Consider the following 23,996-nt stretch of genomic DNA (forward strand, 5'->3'; position numbering starts at 1 on the left):
GAGAATGGCCAGTTTTTTGTTTTTGTTTTTTAAAGTGCAGAATTGGGTGAAGTCCAAACAATCACGAAGAGTATAGCACTTTGACACTGGGTCAAACAATAATGGATCTCGGATTGCATCCTACTCGCCCTGGAACCTGGAACCTGGCACATAATCGTCACCAATCCACACCAATTTCATAGGGTTACTGGAAGAAGGAAAGCACAACAGCGAAGTCCTATAGCAACTGCTCTAAGTCTCCTCCTCTGTAAGATGGAGAAACGGTAGTGCCTTTCTTACAGTAAGGATGCAATGCAAGCTCACAGGCACTGCTGAACCGTATCTAGCACACAGCAGGAGCACAGCAAATCAAGCTAGTCTAGCCTGCCTGTCCCTAGTTACTGCTCTCCCTCTTCCGCTAATGGGGTCTCCTGCACTCAGGCCTGAAAACCAGCCACACTACTTCTCCTAACGTGGGTGATGAGACAGAGTGCATACAACGCTGCCAGGCTAAAACCACGGTGAGTATTCCTTTTCTATAAAAATTACACTAGAAACAGGTATACATGCTGTTGATTTCTCATCTTCTGCAAAGGTTATCAGTTACCAACCATTATGTATGTCTACACATGCAGACATGCCCCTTCCGGTAATTCAGTAGAAATGAGATCCTGTCTTTAGTAGGACAAGTAACTTCTTACTAAAACAAGAATACATAGATGACATTTCACAAACACTAATTGTGAAGGTGGCATATGATGACGCTGTCCTTCACCATTTCAACAGTAAATTGCCTAGTTATATTCATATACACGTAATCAGCCAACCCAGGAGCTCCTGCCACAGCAACTCAAACTCCCAGAAGCAAATGAAAGCATACCAAGTTATAAAATTCAACTGCACCCAGTTTGGGGAACTGTACAAATGTTCATGGGCTAGCCTGTTTTCTTCTAAAGGTACCATTTATTAAGCACCTATCTCCTGCCTGGCATTACACTCTCCAAATGTTATTTAATGTTCACAATAATCCTAGGAGGTGAGACATACTCCCATTTTGCAGATGAAGAAAGTGAGATCCACAGAGGTTAAGACCTCTGTCCAAAGTCACAGCTGCTGCGTAGCAGTGCTTGGATTTGAGGCCAGTCTGGCTGACTCCCAAGCTGACAGTCATCAACTCAATACTGAGAGGGAAGGCCACCTGAAGGAAAGAGCACTGACCTAGGGATCTAGGTGCCCAGAAACCGGGAGCTGTTCTTACTGGGATGCACAAAGGAGCATGGTAAGAAAAGGAGCTCTGCCTGGATTCTGTCAAATCCCTGCTTAGCAGGCACTTGGTAGTGTGACCACTGGGGAAGTGTCCAAGCCTCAGTTTTCTCACAGATTAAATAGGGATAATAATAGTACATGTGTCATAGAGTAATGTGAAGCTTAAAGGAGAATATCTGTAAAGCTCTTCGCACATACTAAATGCCTAATAAATATTACCTAACGGTATCACCATCGCCGTCGTCATTGGTTTAGATATGGCCCTTAAGTGAAAATGTAAATACAAGTGCTTAGGGCATATTAAGCTCTCAGAAAGCATCAGTGTTCATCAATATCACTGTCACCATCCCCCCATCCACCAGCACGGCTACTACTACAGTCCAGAACTAGCCCCGATCCCCCGATCTTTAAACCCTGCTTTCAAATCAGCAGTGTCTGCAGCTTGCCCCGAGCCCTCCCAGGCAGGCTGGGCCCCTGACTGTTGGAGGACTACCGTGCTAATGAGGGGGAGCCTGGGCCAAGACAACGTATGCATTTGTTAAACTTACCTGATGGCACACTTGAAAGGTGTGCATTTTAGTGTATGATACCTGTTTTTAACGCTACAACAATGGCAACAACACACAGAAAGGGCAAAAATTCAGTGCTGGCTGACCTGCCATATTTCATTAGTGCCCAAGGCTGCAAAGAACAACCCTGGATCTCCCAGGCAACCGCATCCTCACTGCGGCTCCGTGAAGGGGTGAGAGGACTTGGACTCCAAGGGCAGCATGGGATGGGAGACAGGAGGTACACCTCACCAGGGCTGGCGTGGGAATGGAAGTCACCTGCAAAGGCCCAGGGGCTGGCTCGAGCTGCAGGGCTCTTAAAGGGCACCTGGTGATTTCGGAGAGAAGGGGTCTAACAAGCCAGCTCCTTCGTTCTGGACCCTGCCTTGACAGCCGTTCTCTTCCAGGGTCATGTTACCTGCCTTTCTCATGCCTTTAACTGTCTCCACCCTACACCAGGTCCCAGCTACCACTGTCCAAAAAGGCCTGCCTCTTTCTACAGCCACCAGAAGAACTGCCTCCATTTGGATCACTTCCCCATTCCTATGCAAAGCTCCGTCCTGGGGGCTTCTCGGAGGCTCCAGCTGCGTGGCCTGTCCAATAGTGCCCCAGTCAAGGGAACTGCAGTAATCGCTTCACATCTCAGAGCTGCGGGCTCCTCCTCTACAAATAGGAGCATTACTACCTACTTCCCAGGGTTGCGGTGGCAGCGGGCAGGGGGACGCTGTGAAAACACTCAGCAGCCGGAGTCACGGTTGGCTCCCTTCTCCTGATGATACCTGAGGACACAGACCAAACAAGCTGTGGCAGCCGCGCACTGGGCCCGGGCCCCAGGCCATGGGATCTGAAGCTCCACCCTTCAGTCTCCCCAAGAACCCCGCAAAATTCCCCCAGGAAACCCCCTACAGCTTCCTAAGAGGTCCCCGTTTCCATTCTAAGACTTGCTCTGCTGGGCTGACAATTCACTTAGAAGGTGAGGTGAACAAAGCCAAAGGTAGCTAAAAGAAGACAACCAACAGCTAGAAAAATTCAACTCGATTAATCATCTACTGAGCACCGAGATGCAGAAACTTCCCTCCCACCCTGTCTCGTCATCTGGGAAGCAGGAGTTACCTGGACTCCTGTGTTTCTACAATAAACTTAATACACATATGTATCATTTCAAAAGGACCCAATATGCACATCATACTCTGTTCACAACATGACTTGTTAGTTAAGTGAAACCTATATAATTTCCCCTCTACCCTTCTGAGTTCTTGGCTGGGACCCCCTGTAATACAGACAGAAGTTTATTAAATATATACATCACGTACACATAGGAGAGTCCCAGGAAAACAATAACACTCTCCAAGATGGCCCGAACCACCACCTTAAATACCACCTGCAGCTAAAGACAAAGGAAAGATGTGTGTGTGGGGTGGAGTTCATGGAAGGTGAGAGGAGGAAGTGCTTGGTAAACACAGGTTGCCCTGCAATGCAGATAAGCCTCTCAGATAGCTGTCTTCCTAGTACCGGCACCCACTTTCTAATGCAGATTTCCGTTACAAAACGGTAACTTTTACTGTTTTCAGAGCTTCTCTGGCGTCTGTAGTTTCTCAGAATAACCCTATGCCAAAGAGGATATTTTGGGTGGCGTATTCTGCGCCCCTTCACCAGCCGAGCGCGGGGCTCGCCGAGGTAGCTGGGTGGCTCCATGCTAAGGACCAAACTCCCAACCTTCTCTCCTCCACCTCCAGGCTCCCCTGCTCTGTGCGCCTCTCATCATCACAGAACCACCTGTAGCCACAGTCCAGGGTGATGACCCAGAAAGAGGGAAGTGGGGGCTGGCGCCGGAAAAGGGTGCGAACACGGACAGCAGAGCAAGTGTAGAGGTTTCTTCCATGGACGGGGCACGCAGGACCAGGCGTCTGAGGTTGGCCTCAGGGTCCTTTAGAGATTGAGAAGCTCTGACACAGGGAGCTTTAGCATGAGCATCCAGAGGCTAACCTGCTCCAATCAAGGGGTAAGGCTCCAATCTGCAGACAGAACGACCTTTGAAAAGCCCTCCTATCCCCCAGCAAGTATGGAGAAGAAGCTGGGTTCAGTGCCTGAGCGAGCGTGAGTGCTCTGGAGCCAGGCGGGCTCAGGTTCCACTGCCACAGATATCCTGGAGCACCATGGAGAGGGAGACGGAGGGGGAAAGGAGGGAAGGGGGGGAGGAGGGAGGAGGGCGGGAGAGAGAGAGAAAGAGACAGAGACAGAGGGTGTGTGTGCACGCACTGCGCTCAGAACGCTGCCTGCTGTGCTCAGTAAAGGTCAGGCATCACTATTCCTAAGCCTAACCCAGGACTGTCCTTCAGTGGTGGGCAGAGGCGGGTTCCGGGGTTGCACACCACAGGGGAAGTGGTTGTTTACAGTGAGGACTCAGAAAGGCCTTGGACATCTGCAAAGAGCGCCAGACACGGGGGAAAAAAGATCACTCTTCTTATTTGCTTTTTTCAGCAACAAAGTACAAGAAATTTAAAAACTTCTCTGAAACTGTGGACCGAATCCAGCAGGTAAAAAGCTGGTAAAGAGAAATTAACTGTAGCATTCCCATTATTAGTACTGCCATGTGATGCTCTCTTCAGGGTGGTGTGTATGTTTCATGATGATGAAAGTAAAAGATGTGTAAAGGATCCCAAAGGGTCACTGGAGACCCTTCTGGCCAATTTTCATGCCACTCCTGGCCCAGGTGCCCATCAGATCCCGAGTCCCTACTGTGAGAAGAGCTCCGCCCCTGAGCATGAGCGAGGCAGGCCAGAAAACCCTATTCTGTCCTTGTTTCCGGAGTGTTTCCCACACTGATATGCGCCAGGTGTTGGGGGTCTCTCCACCCTCCCTGTTACAGGGTTGGCAGGAGCCTTCAGGCCCCCCCAAGAGGACAGCCCCTTGTCCCCAGGCTGCCTGCTTCCCCTCGGTCACCTCACTAGGGTCCAGACCTGAACTTTACCACTCCTGAGCAACGCAAGCATCCAAAGTGACCCTCCTCCCGCTGCAGGCCCCTCTACTCCCAGGCTCAGCTCTGGGTGGCTCAGCCCCACGGCGGAGATGGCCCCAGTTATGCCAGCATAAGGGGCCACTGACAGGGCTACCGGAACTGAACCGGAGGCATCAGTGCAGTGCTCGAGGCTGTGGCTCCAAAAAGATTCCTCAGTTTTAAAACAAAATACAAAGGGGAAATAAAGAGGCTAGAAAAAACCATCACTCTTTGTACTGCAAACAATTTGAAGGCATATTAAGAATTTTGAAAGGTGAATTTTGAAAGAATTTTGAAAGGAACCTCCTGTTCCTTTTCTCCCAGAAAAGCATGCCTAGCAGGGTTGCTTGGCCCCGTCCCAACCTACAGGCCCTGCATCTGGCGTCCTTAAACAAGGACCATCTTCAAGGGCACTTTGAGGCCTTGAGGCAGAAACAGCTTCCTGGCTCAACTAGATTCTTTTTAAGTCGCAAGGGCAGAGCAAGATGTGTGCCCTCACTCAACGTCGTGCAGGGCAGTCTGGCATGCCTTTGTAACAGCCTTGCAGAGACTTCCAGCTTGCTAATTAAATTTACCCCACTTCACCCCATCTAAATACCTCTTTGGAAAAACAAAAGGCACATAAATCTTAAAGTTCTACTTACTGCTGCTGGTGGACAAGTTTATTTTGAAAACAGTAAGATTACAGATTGTGATGCTGACAAGAGAAAAGGCAAAACGTGAATCTTGTTATTTGTTTCTGGGAATGATTCCTGCAGAGTAAAACAACAAGGCCTTCAGAGGTGAAGTCCCAAGGTTTACGGCTATGTGCACGCTTCTCTTTGGGTTGTTCACGGAAAAGGCCCCTGCCATTCAAGACAATGCCCGACAAATGCCCTTCTGTGCTCTACAGCTGTGTCTGAGCATGGCTGCCTTGCCTGCTGTGGCTGTCACTGTTTCTCTCCTTTCTCATGGCAGGAAGATAGAAATATACATGTATTTTCAAATCCTGCATGTTGTCTCTTACCTGCAAATACCATCACCAAAGAATAACAATATGCTGCTGCTATTTAAGCATGGTAGCCCATCACAGCAACCCAGTTTTGGATTCACATTATTTTAAAGCTTTTATTTTAATTAATTAATTTTATTTTATTTTTGTTTTTGGCTCTGTTGGGTCTTTGTTGCTGCATGAGGGCTTTCTCTAGTTGCGGCGAGCGGGGGATACTCTTCGCTGCGGTGCACGGGCTTCTCGTTGCGGTGGCTTCTCTTGCTGCGGAGCACAGGCTCTAGAGCACAGGCTCAGTAGTTGTGCCTCGCGGGTTCTAGAGCGCAGGCTCAGTGGTTGTGGCGCACGGGCTTAGTTGCTCTGCGGCATGTGGGATCCTCCCGGACCAGGGCACGAACCTGTGTCCCCTGCACTGGCGGGTGGATTCTTAACCACTGCGCCACCAGGAAAGCCCCTCACATTATTTAAAATTAGCCAGATTGTCACACTTTAAAGGTCACTACACACATTTCTATTACAGCTGACCCCAAACCAGTGCTTACATGACCACTGCCTTTAAAAACAGCACGCTATACGATCCTTACGCTCTAGTACAGGGGTTCTCAACCAGGGGCGATCATGTCTTCTAGGAAACACTTGGACATGTCCAGAGACGTTCTGGGTTGTCACACACTGGGGAGAGGCATGCTACTGGCATCTAGTACACTGAGGCCAGGGATGCTGCTGAACATCCTACGGTGCCCAGGACAGCCCAGGCTGCCCTGACGTACACACTAAAGAGTTACCCAGCCCAAAACGTCAGTAGTGTCGAGCTTGAGAAACCCTGCTGTAGTAAGCTGCGCTGCCTGTAAGAAGTAGAAAAACCTCCTCTACACTGAATACAGCTTGGTTCCTGCCACATCAATACACAGTAATATGAAAAAAACTAGAAAATGATAAATACAGAATAAACATGATTCCCATTTGGGCAAGTTTGTTAAAAACCCTAGCAACTTATAGTAATATCCACTGTATTTTTTAAATTCTTCTTCAACAGTAGAGAATAAATATCTGACAGGTGTTTGACAGCACCAACAGGCACAACTTGTTCCCCTAGGTAGGCTAAAGGCATTAATAGCAGTGGTAAGGGTTTTGTGACAGTCATCATGGAACAAACTGTCCCAGTGCCTCTTTCCTGGATGGAAGCACAGTGAAACCACGGTGCTAATCCACAAGGGAGGCAAAGGCAATATAATTACAACAAATGTCCTGCCCTTATAGGGGGGGATCAGGGAAGAGGGGGAGAAGAGAGATGGATGGAGCAGCTCTGATTCCTGTTAAATCCCAAAAGCATGTGAAAAGTGGGTTTACTTGATTTGATCAGCACTAAAAGGAAATCTTATGTATTTCATCAAAGTTATTTTAAAAATACAGCATTTCCCTTTGGGCACTTTTTTACCATAAAGAATCAGTAAAATGTAGGTTGCCTCACGACTGCAGCCACTGTGTCCCTTTTTATAGTAACAGGAAGGACGTCTCTGTTCCCAAGGCAACCCAAGGTTTCACTCATCAATATGGCACCGAGCACTTTCATGGAGCACAGTATCGATCTTCTGAGGTTTCAAAATTGGAGTTCTCTGCCTAGGACAGGGTATGAAGGTCCCGCCCCACACCACAGCTGAGATGGGTACCAAACATAAGAAACAAGGACAAAGAGCAGGCATCGGGTAAAACACTTTCTGAAGTTTTCCTCCAGGTGATCATTCAAGCTGATAACAAGGCATTCGGTCCATCTGGCTCTCAGACCTTCACTCTTTGCAGAGAGGCGTCCACTGGGAACATGTAAAAGCTAAAGGCAGTTCAAGTACAGGGGAGCCCTGTGGCACAGCCTGGTCCTTCTTGGAGCCCTCTCCACACTGCCCTTTTGCCCTGACCTTCACATCGCTGAGGCCATCCCTGTACCCAATCCTGTCCTCCCAGCCCACCCAGGTGGGTCCAGGGCCTGACGCACAGAAACCCTGTCCCCCCATGTGAGCTACACAGTGAATGAATAATCCAGATGAGGGTTCATGGGGATAAGAACAGGAGCGGAACGGAAAGGGAAGAATGCATTCTAGCCCAAAGAGGTAGATGCTACACAAATAGGCATCTGTGATAGAAATAGCAAGTGGTAAGTTTGGTTGTTAAGGAATTTGGGGAGCCTGGAAAATAGCTAAAGAGACTAACGATGGTGATGACAATGATGATGATGATGACGATGATAAGCAACATCAATCGTGCTAGGCCCAGTCCTAAATATGTTACATTCTAAGCTCATTTAAGTTGCCCAACAAATCTATGAGGTAAGTGCTATTATTGACCCTGTTTTCCACGTGGAGTAATTGAGAGGTTAAACACTTTTCTGGGGTCACACAACTGGTAAATGGCAGAGGTTGAGATGCAAACTCAAGCTGTCTGACTCTAGAAGTACAGACAGGGGGCTTGATAGCTGCCTAGAGGTGAAAGGCAAGGCACTGCCTTAAGGGCACTGAATGCAGAGGAAAATATATTCCACGTTCACAACAGAAACCTACAATATGTACTCAACTCTGAGCTTCTAACTCACCTAAGGAAAGGACCTTTAGGACCTGCCTCAGACAAGAAAACCACAAAGCTAGCCCTCTGTATTTTCAGAAATTACAATATTTCAGACACATGTGACTAACCGCTGCTGAGCAAAACACTTGAGGAATCTTTTCACCTCTCTGCAAACCAGCTAGTCCAGGCTCAAAAATACATAGAATAAATCAACTTAAGGGTTTAAGAAGGTCAAGAGGGCTTCCCTGGTGGCGCAGTGGTTGAGAATCTGCCTGCCAATGCAGGGGACACGGGTTCGAGCCCTGGTCTGGGAAGATCCCACATGCCGCGGAGCGACTAGGCCCGTGAGCCACAGCTACTGAGCCTGCGCGTCTGGAGCCTGTGCTCCGCAACAAGAGAGGCCACGATAGTGAGAGGCCCGCGCACCGCGATAAAGAGTGGCCCCCGCTCGCCGCAACTAGAGAAAGCCCTCGCACAGAAACGAAGACCCAACACAGCCAAAAATAAATAAATAAATTTTAAAAAAAAGGTCAAGATTCTTTAAACTTATGGATTCAGCAACTAATTTCTACACATTAAAGCTCATGTACATATATGATGCATTATTATGTGACAGAAATATACTAAAAATAACGTCCCGTGTAAAAGTAGTTCTGCGTTTGGAAGCCCAATAAGAAGACACTTCTAGCCAAGTCTGAGCAATGCTGCTGCACGGCTGGTCCAACTCAAGTCTGGGACTCTCTGTAAACTGTAGGTAGCTACCAGTATTTTAAATAGCATAGAATTGCCTGTAAAGAGGCAAAAGGGAATCTTTGGGGATGATGAAAGTGTTCTAAAACTTGATTGTGGAAAGAGCTGCACAACCACATAAATGCAAACTGTTCAGTGAGAATGGGTGACGTTTACAGTACATAAATTACACCTCAAGAAAGCTATAACAGGAAGAAAGGGAGGGAGGGAGGAATAGGGCTGGAGAGGAAAGGAACAGAAAAGCAACCACCAGGTAGGAAGAGTAAGCATTCTTTTGTAAAGACCTGTTTCAGCTACATTGACATGTACGTTGTTATACGTGTTTCTAACTGTGGAGTTATTCGTGGTCCAAAAATCTGTAAAGCCCTGCTTCAGGGTAGTGACACCTAGAAAAGTGCTGTGTAACCTTGATGGGAACCCCGGGGATCTCGTTACAATGCAAGTTCTACTCAGTAGGTCTGGGGCAAGGCCACAGTCTGCATCTTGAACAAGTTCCTGGGTGTTGCCGACGCTGCTTGTCTGTAGACCCCACTCTGAGCAGCAAGGAGTTGGGATATAAATTGAGGCTGTGCTGGCAGGAATACACAGACTTAAGACTGTCATCACCAGAAGGATCCTTAGAAAAATCTAATACATGTTTCCCGAATGGACATGATCATGAGAACCGTCTAGGGGTTCTTTTTAAAAATACAGATTCCTGTAATCAAGACAGTGTGGTATTGGCATTGGCATAAGGACAGACACATAGATCAACAGGACACAGCAGAGAGTCCATACATAGACCAACACATACACGAGCAGCTGAATAGTTGACAAAGGTGTCAAGGTAATGCAATGGGAAAAGAATAGTGTTTTCAACAAATGGTGCTGGAACAAGTGGGCATCCATATGCAAAAAAATGAACCTTGATCCATACCTTGCATCATATATGAAAACTCAGAATGGACCTATAAAACTTGTAGAAGAAAACATAGGAGAAAATCTTCATGACCTTAGGGTAGGCAAAGATTTCTTAGAACACCCAAAAAAGCTCAAACTATAAAAGAAAAAAATTGATAAATCAAACTTCATCAAAATTTAAGTCTTCTGCTCTTCAAAAGACACCATTAAGAAAATGAAAAGGCAAACCAGACAAAGAGAAAATATTCACAGTACAGATGTGTGACAAGAACTTATACCCAGAATACAATGAAAAATTATTTTTAAAAACACCCGAATTTAACATAAAAAAGAAAACTACTGACCAATCTTACTTGTGAATAAGCATGTATAATTCTGAAATAAAATATAAGCAAACAAAAAATTCTTACAGCTAAATAAGCAAACAATTTTAAAAAATGGGCAAAAGATGTGAGCAGACATTTCACATGCCAAGAAGCACATGAAAAGATGCTCAATCTTCAATCAGCAGGAAAATGCAAAGTAAAACCACAGTGACAAATCACTATACAACCACTGGAATGGCAAAAAAAATTTTTAATCCAACAAAAAATTGACCATACCAAGTGGTTGCACGGATGCAAAGCAACTAGCCCTCTCCTACACTGTCGGTGAGAATGCCAATTGGTACAAGCACCTAGGAAAAGTGTGGCAGCTCCTTTCCCAGTTAGAGCATTCATGCATCATACCACCCAGCAAGCCCACTCCTAGGGATTTACCCAAGACAAATGCAAACATGTGTCCACAAAGCAGTTTATACCTGAATGTTCACAGTATCTCTGTCCATAATGACCCAAAACTGGAAACAAAACAACTGTGCGTTAGCAAGAGAATGGCTAAGTGGCAATGCAGCAAAAACACTCGTACATTCTCAGTGAGAGAACTACTCTTCAGCAATAAAAGGAATGAATTACTTATATATACACACAACATGGATGAATCTCAAAAACATACTAAGTGAAAGAAGCCAGAGAGAAAAGAGTACACTCTACATGACTCCATTGATATGAAATGTTAAAAGTGGCAAAACTAATCTACAGTCACGGAAAGCAGATCAGAGGCTGCCTGGGGCTGAGGGTGAAGCGTGTCTGCAAGGGGCTGTGATAGTGAGAAGTGTATACATTCGTTAAAGCACAGCTATCAGTACACTTAAAATAGGTGCATTTTCTTTGTATGTCAATTATACACACAAATCTACGTATAATAAATATATATATACTCAATAAAACTAATTTAAAACATACAGGTTCCCAAACTCTTCAGACCTGGCGAACTGGCATCTCCCAGAAGGAGGCAGAGAACCTGAATTTGTAACAAGCCGCCCAGATGGTTCCTAGGGTCGGACAACAGAGGGAAATACTACTTTACTTTAGTCCGCTTCATGGGGGCAGGAAAGGGAGGCATAGTGACATGAAGGTCCCAAATAAATAGTTAGTGAGTGCCTCTGCTCACAGGAATGAGTATATCCCAATAAAACGAAGAGGGGACAGGGCAGGACGGAGGGGGAGAAGAGAGCAGCATTTAATGGGCCATAATAAAAAGCAGTAAGTAAATTATTTCCATTTGAGACAGTAAGAGGCCAGTTCACATTAATAAATCATTTAAATATCATTCTGTCTACATCTCAACCTGCTTCTCAGATGCTTCCCTGGGTCTGAGAGCTTGAACAGGACTGTTTCCCAGGTGACTCTGCCTTCCTGCCACACCGATCTCCTGTTCCTTGTTGGAAGGAGCCAGGGTCTCTCTCACCTCCAGGTCTTCGCACAAGCCCTGCCCCCAGCCTGGAACGCTCTCTCCCCAACCCCAGCACACACTTAGTATTGTCAGATGAGTAGCTACTTCCTGCAGGAAGCCTTCCCTGATCTACCCGGGTCTCCCAGGAGGGACAGTTCTACATGCCTCCACAGCCCCATCCGTCTTCATCTTTGCAGCTGTGGTACTCCAGCTCCACACACCCTTTTATCTTCTCTACCACTGTTTCCCCAGCACTCAGCCCAGAGCAGGCTCCCAGGAAGTATCTGTTGTCTGAACACCTCAGATATCATTCTATTCACACATGTGTGAGACCCTTAAGTCTGGTGTCTTCTACATCACTCTCTACTTATTGAATAAAAGAATTCTTTTACTCAGGGAAAACAATAAAATACCTATATTTGTCACATTTGGTTCTGAGGGCAAAATACTTCTGGGGCTCTTCAGGGAGTGGCAGACCCAGACACTGACACCCCAGAACCAGCCAGGTCTGACTGGGCCCCCCCTAGAAAAAGCATCATTAAAGCCACTGAGGCAACAGATCTGTGTCACAGCCACTGGCTGCCAGTGGAGACAAACTTGGACCTCATCGGGACACGGAGAACTGACTGGTAATGGCAGCCCTTCCCTTGTCGACCCCGCCGGGATCAGTTTTAGGAAAGCTACAAGGGCTTATTAAACCAGTGGCTCTCAAACTTGAGCTTGCATCAGAATCACCTTGAGGGTGTGTAAAAACAAAAATGCTGGACCCCACACCCAGAGATCCTGATTCAGCAGGGCTGGGGTCTGGCCCAGGAATTTGCACTTCAGACAAGCACCACACTCTGAGAAGCCCAGCCTTAAAACGCTTTAACCACAAAGACATTTGTGATCTCGTTTATCAAGAGGTACTTAGGAAAAGTCTTGGTTGGAAGACTTCAGTGCTTGGAAGATGAAGGATCCGAGATCCTTTTGCTTTTCCATTCAGCCATCTGCAGTGTGTCTCCCCTCCCGATCACAAGATGCTGCCACGGCACCAGCATTATCTTCTCGCGGGAGAGCAGGCAAGGCGGAATGAAGAGGGGAAGGGCAAAACAGGGAGGAGGAGGCTCCCTCCTCATGCTCATTTCTCTTGGATGCCAGAAAGATCTCCAGTGGTCTTCCCTTTAAGTCTCCTTGGCTGGTACTGGGTTACATGGCTGCACGGGAGGCCAGGAGAGTGAATACACGGCAAAGGGGAATGGAACCACCAAGAGCGACTCAGGCTTGAAGTGACTCAAAGCCTGGCCCTGGTGCTGACTACCCCAAAACCCCAGCTCTGAACAGAGAAGGAACAGCTGCTGGGAAGGCAGTCAACAGCCTGCCCCGCCGTTCATCCTCCTGTGTGGATGCCCCGCCGCCGGCCAGTGGTGTCCCCAAACAAAGCCTGGACCAGCATGCTGCTGAAAGCGAACCTGGTCCCGGGCACCAGCTGCTGAATAAACTTAAACAGCTCTCTCAGCCTCCTTTTTCCTTGTAAATTGAGATTAGTCCTGCCTTTGCCACAGGGTGGAGGGAAGAACTAAATAAAAAAATGGTCTGTCCACTTTTTTCTTTTTCAGACTGAGCTCTGGAAAACTAGGGCTGTGTTGGCTCTGTCACACATCACAGGCCGGCACACGTCAGGCACTCATAAACGTCTGTGGAGTGGGCCAAGAGCTGCTTTTAAGCGCTTGTCCTTAGATTCTGTAAAGGCTGTTTGTAGAAATACCTTCTGGGGATTTTTACACTAAAAGAGATGCTGCTGAAATAGAAGCTAGAAGGAAACGAGGACTAACATAGATGACAAGGAGAAAAGACTAGCTGCTGTAAAAATAGAGCAAAGAGTGCTACCAGGTTGTGTGGACATTCAAAGGGCACTGCCATGGAGGAGGGGGGTGCAGGTCAGCAGCCTCGCCCACACGACATGCTGCAGGGGTGACAACCCGACTGTGTCTCTCCTACTGACCTTGACCGACTGGCAGCTGTCTGCCTGGAGCGTGGGATCAGGAGAATGTTGAGGCCACTTCCAGGTGGTGACTTGAGTCTGGCATGGGGCAGACGGGATAGAGGAGTGTCAGCATACGTGTCACACGTTTTTTCTCTCCCTGGATGAAATAACTGAGGGATGCTATTTTGGCCAAAAGAAATTGCCTGGGACTTCCCTAGTGGTCCAGTGGTTAAGACTCCATGCTTCCATTGCAGGGGGCGCAGGTGTGATCCCTGCTCACGGAGCTAAGAGCCCACATGTCACACGATACGGCCAAAAAAACAAAGACAAAAAGGAAAGAAAAAGAAATTGACTGGCCTGGTCTTTGCGGTCATTTGAAGGGGCTACAAACCAAACTCACCAGTCTTTTCCAGGCATAGAACGGCTACACAACAGCTCTGACCCATGGAAGGCAGCGTGCTATGTGCTTCAGATGTATTTTTTTTTTAAATATATATATATTTTTAAATTTTTATTCATTTATTCATTTTTTGGCTGTGTTGGGTCTTTGTTGCTGCGTGCGGGCTTTCTCTAGTTGCGGTGAGCAGGGGCTACTCTTCGTTGAGGTGCGCAGGCTTCTCATTGCAGTGACTTCTCTTGTTGTGGAGCACGGGCTCTAGGCGTGCGAACTTCTGTAGTTGCGGCACGCGGGCTCAGTGGTTGTGGCTCATGGGCTTCAGTAGTTGTGGCACACAGGCTCAGTAGTTGTGGCTCACGGGCTCCAGAGCACAGGCTCGGTAGTTGTGGCGCACCGGCTTAGTTGCTCCGGGGCCTGTGGGATCTTCCCGGACCAGGGCTTGAACCCGTGTCCCCTGCATTGGCAGGCGGATTCTTAACCACTGTGCCACCAGGGAAGTCCCAAATGTATTTTTCTAATCCTTAATACAACCCCAAGAAGCAGGTGTCATTCATCCCATTTTACTGACAGTAAAGTGAGGGCCTGAAAGATTTTTTTCTAAGACAACACAAGGGGCTGAGGTTATGTGTAAAGATGCCTCTGGGAGGTGCTCTAACGCCTGGCTCCTGGCCCCTGTCCTCCTGGGGGTCTGAAGGACGAGCCTGCAGTCTCCAGCTGACTCTGACATCTAGAGCCAGGTCAAAAGTGGTCTCCCAGGCTAAAACTGATACAAAACCTCTGCCATCAGAATGATCACCATTTTCTGTTTTAAGAAATAAGCAAACCCCCAAACAGGAGCTTATACTATTTCTCTCAACCAAAGTGCACAGGAAAGGCAGGACAGGTCTTGTTCTAAGAGTACACCACACTCTGTCTCACGTGGCTCAGAAATTCCACAGAGAGGGCCTGCTAGTACTCGCTCCATCGCAGCAGCAGGAGATGGGACGGAAGGGGAGACACACACAGCAAGCCTGCGAACGGACACTGCTGCTGCTCCTCAGCACCAAACACCACTAGCAGATTCATTAAGTAGGACCCTGACTACCCCTTTCTGTCAAGGTTATTTGTTCTGAGCAAGATGGTTTGTCCTGACTAAAGCTACCAGTGGCCAAGAGTAAATGATAAAATGTTTTAATTTGCCTACAAGAAATGAAAATATCTATAACTCCCAGCAAGAAGCTAAGCTTAGCCAAATCTTTCCTGCATTGTTGTTTATAAATCAACATGATGTTTTATGAAAATTATTTAATAAAATTTACAGTCTAAGGAAATGAGTAAAATGTGCATGTCACCCAGCCTCTGCTTCCCCAGCATTAACTGCCCATCTGGGCATGACTGTAACATCAACAGGGCTCAGATTCCATTCACAAGGCTTTGGCTTATTCCTTGCAAAACCTAACCTGGTACCTTGTATACAGCAGGCACACAATACAGGATGCCCCCTTAATACCAGCTAACATTTACAGAGCTCTCACTCTCGGCCAGGCACCGTATTAAATGCTGTGCACACATTCTCTTGTTTAAATCTCACAACAAGCTATGCAGTTGGATTTATTACTCTCCCCTTCCACAGAGGAGGAGAGGAGGCTTCCAGGAAGGTGAACTGACTTGCTCAAGGTTACCTAGGTAATAAAGGGAGCAGAACCAGGATTCAAACCCAAGGCATCTGGCGGAAAAAGCGAGCAAAGAGCTATGCTGAATGCAGACTACTTATGTCCAAGTGCAACCAATATTTTCTCACCAGCAGCAACAGTGATTAGCATGTTACACACTGATACAGTTGACCCTGGACAGCACGAGTTTGAACTGTGCGGATCCACTTACACACGGATTTTCTTTTTCAATATTAAATACTATGGTACTATGATTCCATGTTGGTTGAATCTGCAGATGCGGAACCACGTGTACGGAAGAACTGCCTATAAGGAGGAACCATGTATACAGAGCGTCGACTACAAGTTATTCTCGGATTTTCAACTGTGGGGAGGTGAGCGCCTCTAACCCCTGCCTTGTTCAAGGGTCAATGGTATTTGCAGATTTTGAAACTGCTCTACCATTAGTGACTATTAAATACTGTTTCTGTTAGAGAAGAAGCAAGTGACTGAATTTACACATCTAGAATCTGCTCATTTGATTTCAGTCTCAGCACTTGTTCACACAGCAAGGCCGATCCAACCCAGAGCAGCTTCCGGCCCTGTGGCTCTGACTGGCCTGGCTCTCAAGGTCCTTGCAGCCCAGCCAGAGAAAAGCAAGCCAACCTGGGAGGGGAAATTGGAGGAAGGGGGTCAAAAGGTACAAACTTCCAGTTACAAGATAAAGAAGTACTCCGGATGTAACGTACAACACGATGGCTGTAGCTAACACCGCTGCACAATACACAGGAAAGTTGCTAAGAGAGTAAGTCCTAAAAGTTGTCATTACAAGGATTACATTTCTTTCCTTTTTCCCTTTTTATTTGTTTTTATTGTATCTACGTGAGAAGATGGATGTTAGATGAAACTACTGTGGTAATCATTTCATTATGTATGTACATCAAACCATCATGCTATATGCCTTAAACTTATAGAGTGATGTATGTCAATTATTTCTCAATAAAACTGGGGGGAAAAAAAAGAAATCCAGCCTCCCAGTGACAGAATGAAGGCAGGTGACTTAGAAGGGCATTCCAAGGCTCAACAATGGCTGTCTGTCCATCTGTCGGATGAACTCCTGTAGCTGTGCCCCATCTACCAACTCATCCACTTTGAGAGCTACTTGAGAAGGATTTACAGCTAACCTGCTAATACGAGAAGAGGAAAGGAAGGAAGGAAGCAAGGGACGCAGGGAGGGAGGCAAAAGAAAAGCAAGGGGAGGGGAGTGGAGGGGAGGAGAAGGGAAGGGAAGGGAAGGGAAGGGAAGGGAAGGGAAGGGAAGGGAAGGGAAGGGAAGGGAAGGGAAGGGAAGGGAAGGGAAGGGAAGGGAAGGGAAGGGAAGGGAAAGGAAGGGAAAGGAAGGGAAAGGAAGGGAAGGGAAGGGAGATGACAAGAATGCAACAGGGAAAGAAGGCAGAACGGGTGGCTTATACTATAATTTCAGGGGGAAAATCACTGTTAAACAAGGATCTAAGAAAGCTGGCCCCAAATCTGTAGAGACAGAGTACATTAGTGGCTTGGTTCCCTAGGGCTGGGGGTTGGGAGGAAATGGGGAGTGACTGCCAATAGGTGTGCGATTTCTTTTGGGGTGATAAAAATATTCTGGAATTGATTGTGGTATTGGTTGTACATTGCACAACTCTGTGACTACGCTAAAAAAATACCACTGAATTGTACACTTTGAATGGGCAAACTGTATGGTATACCAAAAAAAAAAAAAAAGAAAGAAAAGAAAGAAAGCTGGCAAACTATCAGAAAATCACAATAAAACCATCCCTAAAGCATAAAATGTTAAAAACCACAAGTACACAACCAGAACGAGTGAAAATCAGAGCACCCTGGTATGTATGAATGGTATGTAATAACAAAAGTGGATGAGTTTTATTGTTTGCTTCAAAGCACAGCAATCTGAAATCAAACATTTAAGGCATTTACTGTAAACAATCCGTTTCATGTTTGGAAACACAAGTAGTTGCAGAATATGGGATCAGAACCAGAGAAGGAAGAGAACCAGTTCCAAGCCAGGGAAGGACATCTGACAAAGCAAGCATGGGAGGTGCGACAAAGCAGCAAGAAGCCGCGTAAAAGCCTGCCTCATCCTACGCAACCAGGCTTCCAGAGCATTCCTGATGAGGGTGACCCATTTGTGAGGTTATTCAACATCCTGTTCCATAAAACGAGGCCTCATAAGTAGCTGAAAATATGTCAGGTAGCAGGGGAGCCTTTCTGAATTTTGGTCCTAAAGCCTTGCAGTGGGCAGAGTATTGTTGCTAAAGCCTGAGCGGCATTTCAAGGATTTGGTACAACGATCCTTCTTTTTTAAAGAGTCTCATACTAATCCTGAAAGCTCCCTTCCTTACACCCAAGCCACCTTCAAGGTACTCTCTTTCCCTCTGTGGTTCCTAAGCGGTCATAAAAATCAGTGACTGGTGGGGATGACTGCACAACCTTGTGAATATACTAAAAACCACTGAACTGTACACTTCACAAGGCTGAAATTTATGTTATATGACTAATACCTCAAAATAATTTTTAAGCTCTTTAAAAAATCAGGGCAAAACACAGAGTTACCATATGACCCAGCAATTCCACTTCTGGGTATATACCGCAAAGAATTAAAAGCAGGGTCTCAAAAAGATACCTGTACACCCATGTTCACATCAGCACTATTCACAACAGCCAAAAGGTGGCAGCAACCCAAGTGTCCATCAACAGATGAACAGATAAACAGAACGTGCCCTAAAAAGGAATGAAATTCAGATACGTGTTATGACGATGGATGAACCTTGAGGACATCATGCTAAGTGAAATAAGCCAATCACGAAAGGATAAATACTGTATGATTCTACTTATAGGAGGAGGTATCTAGAATAGGCAAATGTATAGAGACAGAAAATAAAATATTGGTTACCAGGGGCTAGGGGGAGGGGATAATGAGGAGTTATTATTTAATGGTTACCGAGTTTCTGTCTAAAATCATGAAAAAGTTCTAGAGATAGATAATGGCAATGGTTACACAACACTGTAAATGCACAATGTCACTGAATTGTACACTTAAAAATGGTTAAAATGTCAAAGTTTATGTTATGTATATTTTATTACAATAAAAACATAATTTAAAAAAGTCAGAGCCCTTGGGACTTCCCTGGTGGCGCAGTGGTTAAGAATCTGCCTGCCAATGCAGGGGACACGGGTTCGAGCCCTGGCCCGGGAAGATCCCACATGCCACAGAGCAACTAAGTCCATGCGCCACAACTATTGAGCCTGCGCTCTAGAGCCCACATGCCACAACTACTGAGCCTGTATGCCACAACTACTGAAGCCCACGCGCCTAGAGCCCGTGCCCCACAACGAGAGAAGCCACCGCAATGAGAAGTCCGCACACCACAACAAAGAGTGGCCCCCACTCGCCACAACTAGAGAAAGCCAGAAAGCCTGCGTGCAGCAACGAAGACCCAACGCAGCCAAAAACCCCACAGAAAACCAAAAAAACCCACAAAAGTCAGAGCCCTCACATCTAAGAATCCATACTTGATATCTGCTTCAAGGTAATAAGGTAGTACAAAAAAGACTTCAGAAAGTGAACACCCTTTTGGGACTTCCCTGGTAGCACAGTGGTTAAGAATCCGCCTGCCAATGCAGGGGACACGGGTTCGAGCCCTGGTCCGGGAAGATCCCACAGGCCCCAGAGCAACTAAGCCCCTGCGCCACAGCTACTGAGCCCGTGCACCTAGAGCCCGTGCTCCGCAACAAGAGAAGCCACCGCAATGAGAAGCCTGCGCACCGCAATGGAGAGTAGCCCCCGCTCGCCGCAACTAGAGAAAAGCTTGCGCGCAGCAACAAAGACCCAACGCAGCCAAAAATAAAATAAATAAATAAATAAATAAATAATTTCAATATGTAAATTAAGCTCTGAGTGGGAGAAAAAGCAGTACCATTCCTGTGCAGAAGCTCGAGAGCATGGCCGAAATGGGCCCCAAGTAATTATTTGCTGAGTACCTGGCAGTGCTGTCCTGGTAACCATGGGGCACCTAAGTGTAAGTGACCGTGGTGACTCCCACGTGCACAAAGATTGTCTCCAGTCCTCCAGCCAGATTTAACTGTTTGCTCATCTATGGCTTCATGGTCTATTTTCATACTTCCGTTTATGGTACTTTTCAGTGTTAGACTTGGATTATAAGTAAGTTAGAAAAAGCATAGTTCAGTAGGTCACTAGGTCCTTGAAAGGCAACACCAGTATATATCAATATAAGTACATTATATACAAAAATATATTTTTATGCTCATAGTCGTCTTGTACTCAATACACAGATGATGACAATGACACCCCTGACCTCATGGAGCACAGCTATGTCTGTGCAAGACACCGCGCTCGGCACTTTCCGTGCACTACCTCATATAATCCTCCTGTCGACCCTGTGACGAATTTGTTACTATCCTCTTCTTATAAGAAGCTGAGACTGGAACAGCCGCGAAACTAACTCATGGCTCCACAGCTAGTTAGTGGCCACACCAGTACCTGATCAGATGAAGGTCTTAAGTGGTAAATTCTTAAAATTTTTTTAAAATTTTACTTTATTGTGGTAGGAACACTTAACATGGTATTTACACTCTTAATAAAGTTTTACATGTACAATATGGTACTGACTCTCAGTACCATATTGTACAGCAGATATCTAGAACTTATTAATCTTGTTTAACTGAAACTTTATGCCCATTGATGAACAACTCTCCATTTCCCCTCAGCCCCTGGCAACCACCATTACACTCTTTGATGCTATGAATTTGACTCTTTTGGGTACCCTCATGTAAGTGGAATCATGCAGTATTTGTCTTTCTGTGACTGGCTTATTTCACTTATCATAATGTCCTCAAGGCTCATCCATGTCACATATTGTAGAATTTCCTTGTTTTATGAGGCTGAATAATACTCCACTGCATGTGCATACCACATTTTCTTTATCCATTCATTTATCCACGGACATTTAGGTTGTTTCCACAGTTTAGCTACTGTGAAGAGTGTTAATATCTCTTTGAGATCCTGATTTCAATTCTTTTGGATAAATACCCAGAAGTAGGATTGATGGATCATATGATAGTTTTACTTTAGTTTTCTGAGGAACCTCCACACTGTTTTCCATAGCGGCTGCACCATTTTGCAGTCCCATCAACAGTGCACAGAGGTTTCAATTTCTCCACATCCTCACCAGCGTTTGTTGTCTTCTGTTTTTTTGATAACAGCCATCCTGACAGGTGTGAGGTGATATCTCATTGGTAAATTCTTAACTGAAGAAAGAGGTGAAGAGGCTACTCTATGGGCGACTGGTGCAGAAAGTTAGAGAAGGGAGACACCAACATCCAGGAGTAAGCGCCAGACAAAAAGTCACATTAGGAGGGTAGACGGAACTGGGTCCCATAGAAGGTCCCAGGTCTCTTTACGGAGACCAGGGGGTTTTGTGGGAAGGGTGCCGGCTGGGTGTGCTCTGCCTGTCCACAGAGGCCACAGCGAGAGGAGAGGCGTTAGAGGAGAGGTGTTTGCATGAACAGGAAGGACTTCTTGCCCGGGGGAGAGGGTGCCCCTCCAGCCTCAGAGGACACGGAGTGAAGATCCACCCTCTGTCCTGACAAAAGTGAACGCGCACCTGCTGACGGGGGCAGCTCAGCCCACGTGGTCTCTGCAGGTCCCCCCGACCCGGAGTCTGCACAGGGCGACTCCAAGCGGCCAGGCTCTCGGCCTCCTTGCTCCAGGACGACGAGGAGCAAAGAGGGAGCAGGGTCCGAGTCCTAGAAGGACACGTCGCAGCAGGAACGCAGGCAGCCGAGTTTCTCCACCACCTGAACACAGCAGGCAGAGCGGCAGACATCCGGGAAGTCACCGGCACCGCAAACGCCCGGCCCCAGCCCTGCTCGGCCCGTCCCAGGAGCTCCTGCCCGGAGATAATATTGTTCTCAGAAGACCGGCTCCTTCAGGAGCCGAGCGCTGACCAGCCGGGTCTCGGTCAGTGACACAGAGGTTTTCCCACAAGGGCCGGAAAAGTCCTCTGCCATGTGGACGGCAAGGTTCCTCACGCACACGCCACACCCCAGAGGGTCAAAGTAACGCCAAGCCACAGGCCCCCTGCCAGCACCCCAGCGCCTGGAAAGATAAGCCTGAGGCCTCGAAACCTGAGCGCCCTCCTGAAACCAGGCGCGCCCAGCCGAGGGCAGCAGGCACGAACCGAGCACAGGAAGCGGCTGCTTGCGTCCGCACGCCCCCAAGGGAGCCACAGCCCTGGCTGCCTTTGTCTAACACTCGCCTTGGTCGAACTGCCCGGCCTTCCAGCCCCAGCTCCCAGCGCCAGGACCTCTGCACCCACCCCGCCGTGTCCAGGGGCATCACAACTTCGTTCCTACTCGGCCGTCTCCTTCCTCGGAAATCCCCGCCTCCAGGTTCCAAGGCGGGTTTCGGCCTACACACGCAGCATTTCCTGAGATCAAGGACGCCTGACTTACCTTGGAAGGTCTTCCTTCTGCAGGCGAGAAGCTGCAGCATGCTGCTACATGAACAGAGTCCAGGGAGAAGGAAAACCCGAGTCTGTGCGAAAGGTCCAAGTTCATACTCCCCAGAAGGCGGCCTGTGGGACTGCATTGCCCTCTCTCATTTACATACACGGTGAAGTCATTTCCAACCAACGCCCTCAGGAGTTGAGGCCCACATCCCCTTCCAGGGCATTACTCACTTATAGATTAACTACCTTGGGAAAGAACAGTGTGCAGAAGCTAGAAACCAGGTTCTTTGCTCTGGTCCTACTTTTATTTGGGAGAAAACCTACCCTGAGCCAGAGATGGGACTGTAAGCACAGGCTTTCATTTACATCTTTACTCTGCTCGCTTCTCTGCTGAAAACTGCCCTCAGCCATTTCTTTCTTTCTTTCTTTCTTTCTTTTTTTTTTTAAGTTTTGGTTAATTTTTTTTCCTTTTTTTCTTTTTGGCTGCATTGGGTCTTCGTTGCTGTGCGCGGGCTTTCTCTAGTTGCGGCGAGCGGGGGCTACTCTTCGTTGCGGTGCGAGGGCTTCTCATGGCGGTGGCTTCTCTTGTTGCAGAGCACGGGCTCTAGGCGCGGGGGCTTCAGTAGTTGTAGCGCACGGGCTCAGTAGTTGTGGCTTGTGGGCTCTAGAGTGCAGGCTCAGTAGCTGCGGCACACGGGCTTAGTTGCTCCGCAGCATGTGGGATCTTCCCAGAGCAGGGCTCGAACCTGTGTCCCCTGCATTGGCAGGTGGATTCTTAACCACTGCGCCACCAGGGAAGCCCTGCCCTCAGCCATTTCTTACCATCCAAGGAGCACTTATTGAACCAGCTACTCTACGACTTGTCTCATGAAAAAGTGTACAGTTTGACCAAGACAGAGGCATGTAAAAAAATATTTATAATATAATACTGATAAGTTGCAATAAATCTGTATCAGAGCAAAGGAGGACACACTGCCTGGGGGTGGAAGCTGTGGATGTGCCCCCCATATCCCCTCCAGAATGACTACAATTAAAAAGACTGACAAGATCGGGTACTGACAAAGATGTGGAAGAACTGGAACTTTCATGCCTTCCTGGTGGGAATACAAAATGGTAGGCAGAGTAACAGGCCCCCAGAGATGTCCACGTTCTAAGCCCTGGACCCGTGAAAATGTTACCTTTTATGACAAAAAGGCCTTTGCAGATGTGATTAAGTTAAGGCTCTTAAGATGGGGAGATTACCCAGGATTTTCCAGGTGGCCCCCATGTAATCACAAGGCAGGTAGGAAAGCTAGAGTGAGAGAGAGGAGATGTGACAATGGAAGCAGAAGTTGGAGAGAAAAAGATTGGAAGATGCTATGCTGCTAGCCTTGGCGATGGAGGAAGGGGCCACGACTCAAGGGATGCGGGCAGCCTCTAGCAGCTGGAGAGGGCAAGGGAACAGATTCTCCCTTAGAGCCTCCGGTAAGGCTTTGCTGACACCTTCACTTTAGCACTTCTGATGTCCAGAATTATAAGATAATGAATTCATGTTGCTATAAGCCATTAAATTTGCAGTAATTGGTTATAACAGCAATAGGGAACCACTTCCAACTGTTTGGAAAACAGTTTGGCACTATATGCAAAAGCTGAACATATGCCTACCTTCTGACCCAGTAATTCAACTCCTAGGTATGCACACAACAGAAACGCATGTATATGGGCACCAAGAGATGTG

General features: G+C 47.2%; 1 protein-coding gene across 1 annotated transcript in view; it reads right to left on the reverse strand.

The window, feature by feature from the left end:
- MAP7D2 (MAP7 domain containing 2) overlaps positions 1 to 22,341 on the reverse strand; it is a 93,987-nt gene extending 71,646 nt beyond the window's left edge. The window contains exon 1 of the mRNA XM_068533120.1: positions 22,284 to 22,341. Coding sequence (XP_068389221.1) covers positions 22,284 to 22,323 — 40 coding nt within the window. The 5' untranslated portion in view covers positions 22,324 to 22,341. The remainder of the gene's footprint in view (positions 1 to 22,283) is intronic.
- Positions 22,342 to 23,996: the final 1,655 nt, after the last annotated feature.

The sequence above is a fragment of the Eschrichtius robustus genome, chromosome X (genome assembly GCF_028021215.1).
Source record: "Eschrichtius robustus isolate mEscRob2 chromosome X, mEscRob2.pri, whole genome shotgun sequence".
Lineage (NCBI taxonomy): Eukaryota > Metazoa > Chordata > Mammalia > Artiodactyla > Eschrichtiidae > Eschrichtius > Eschrichtius robustus.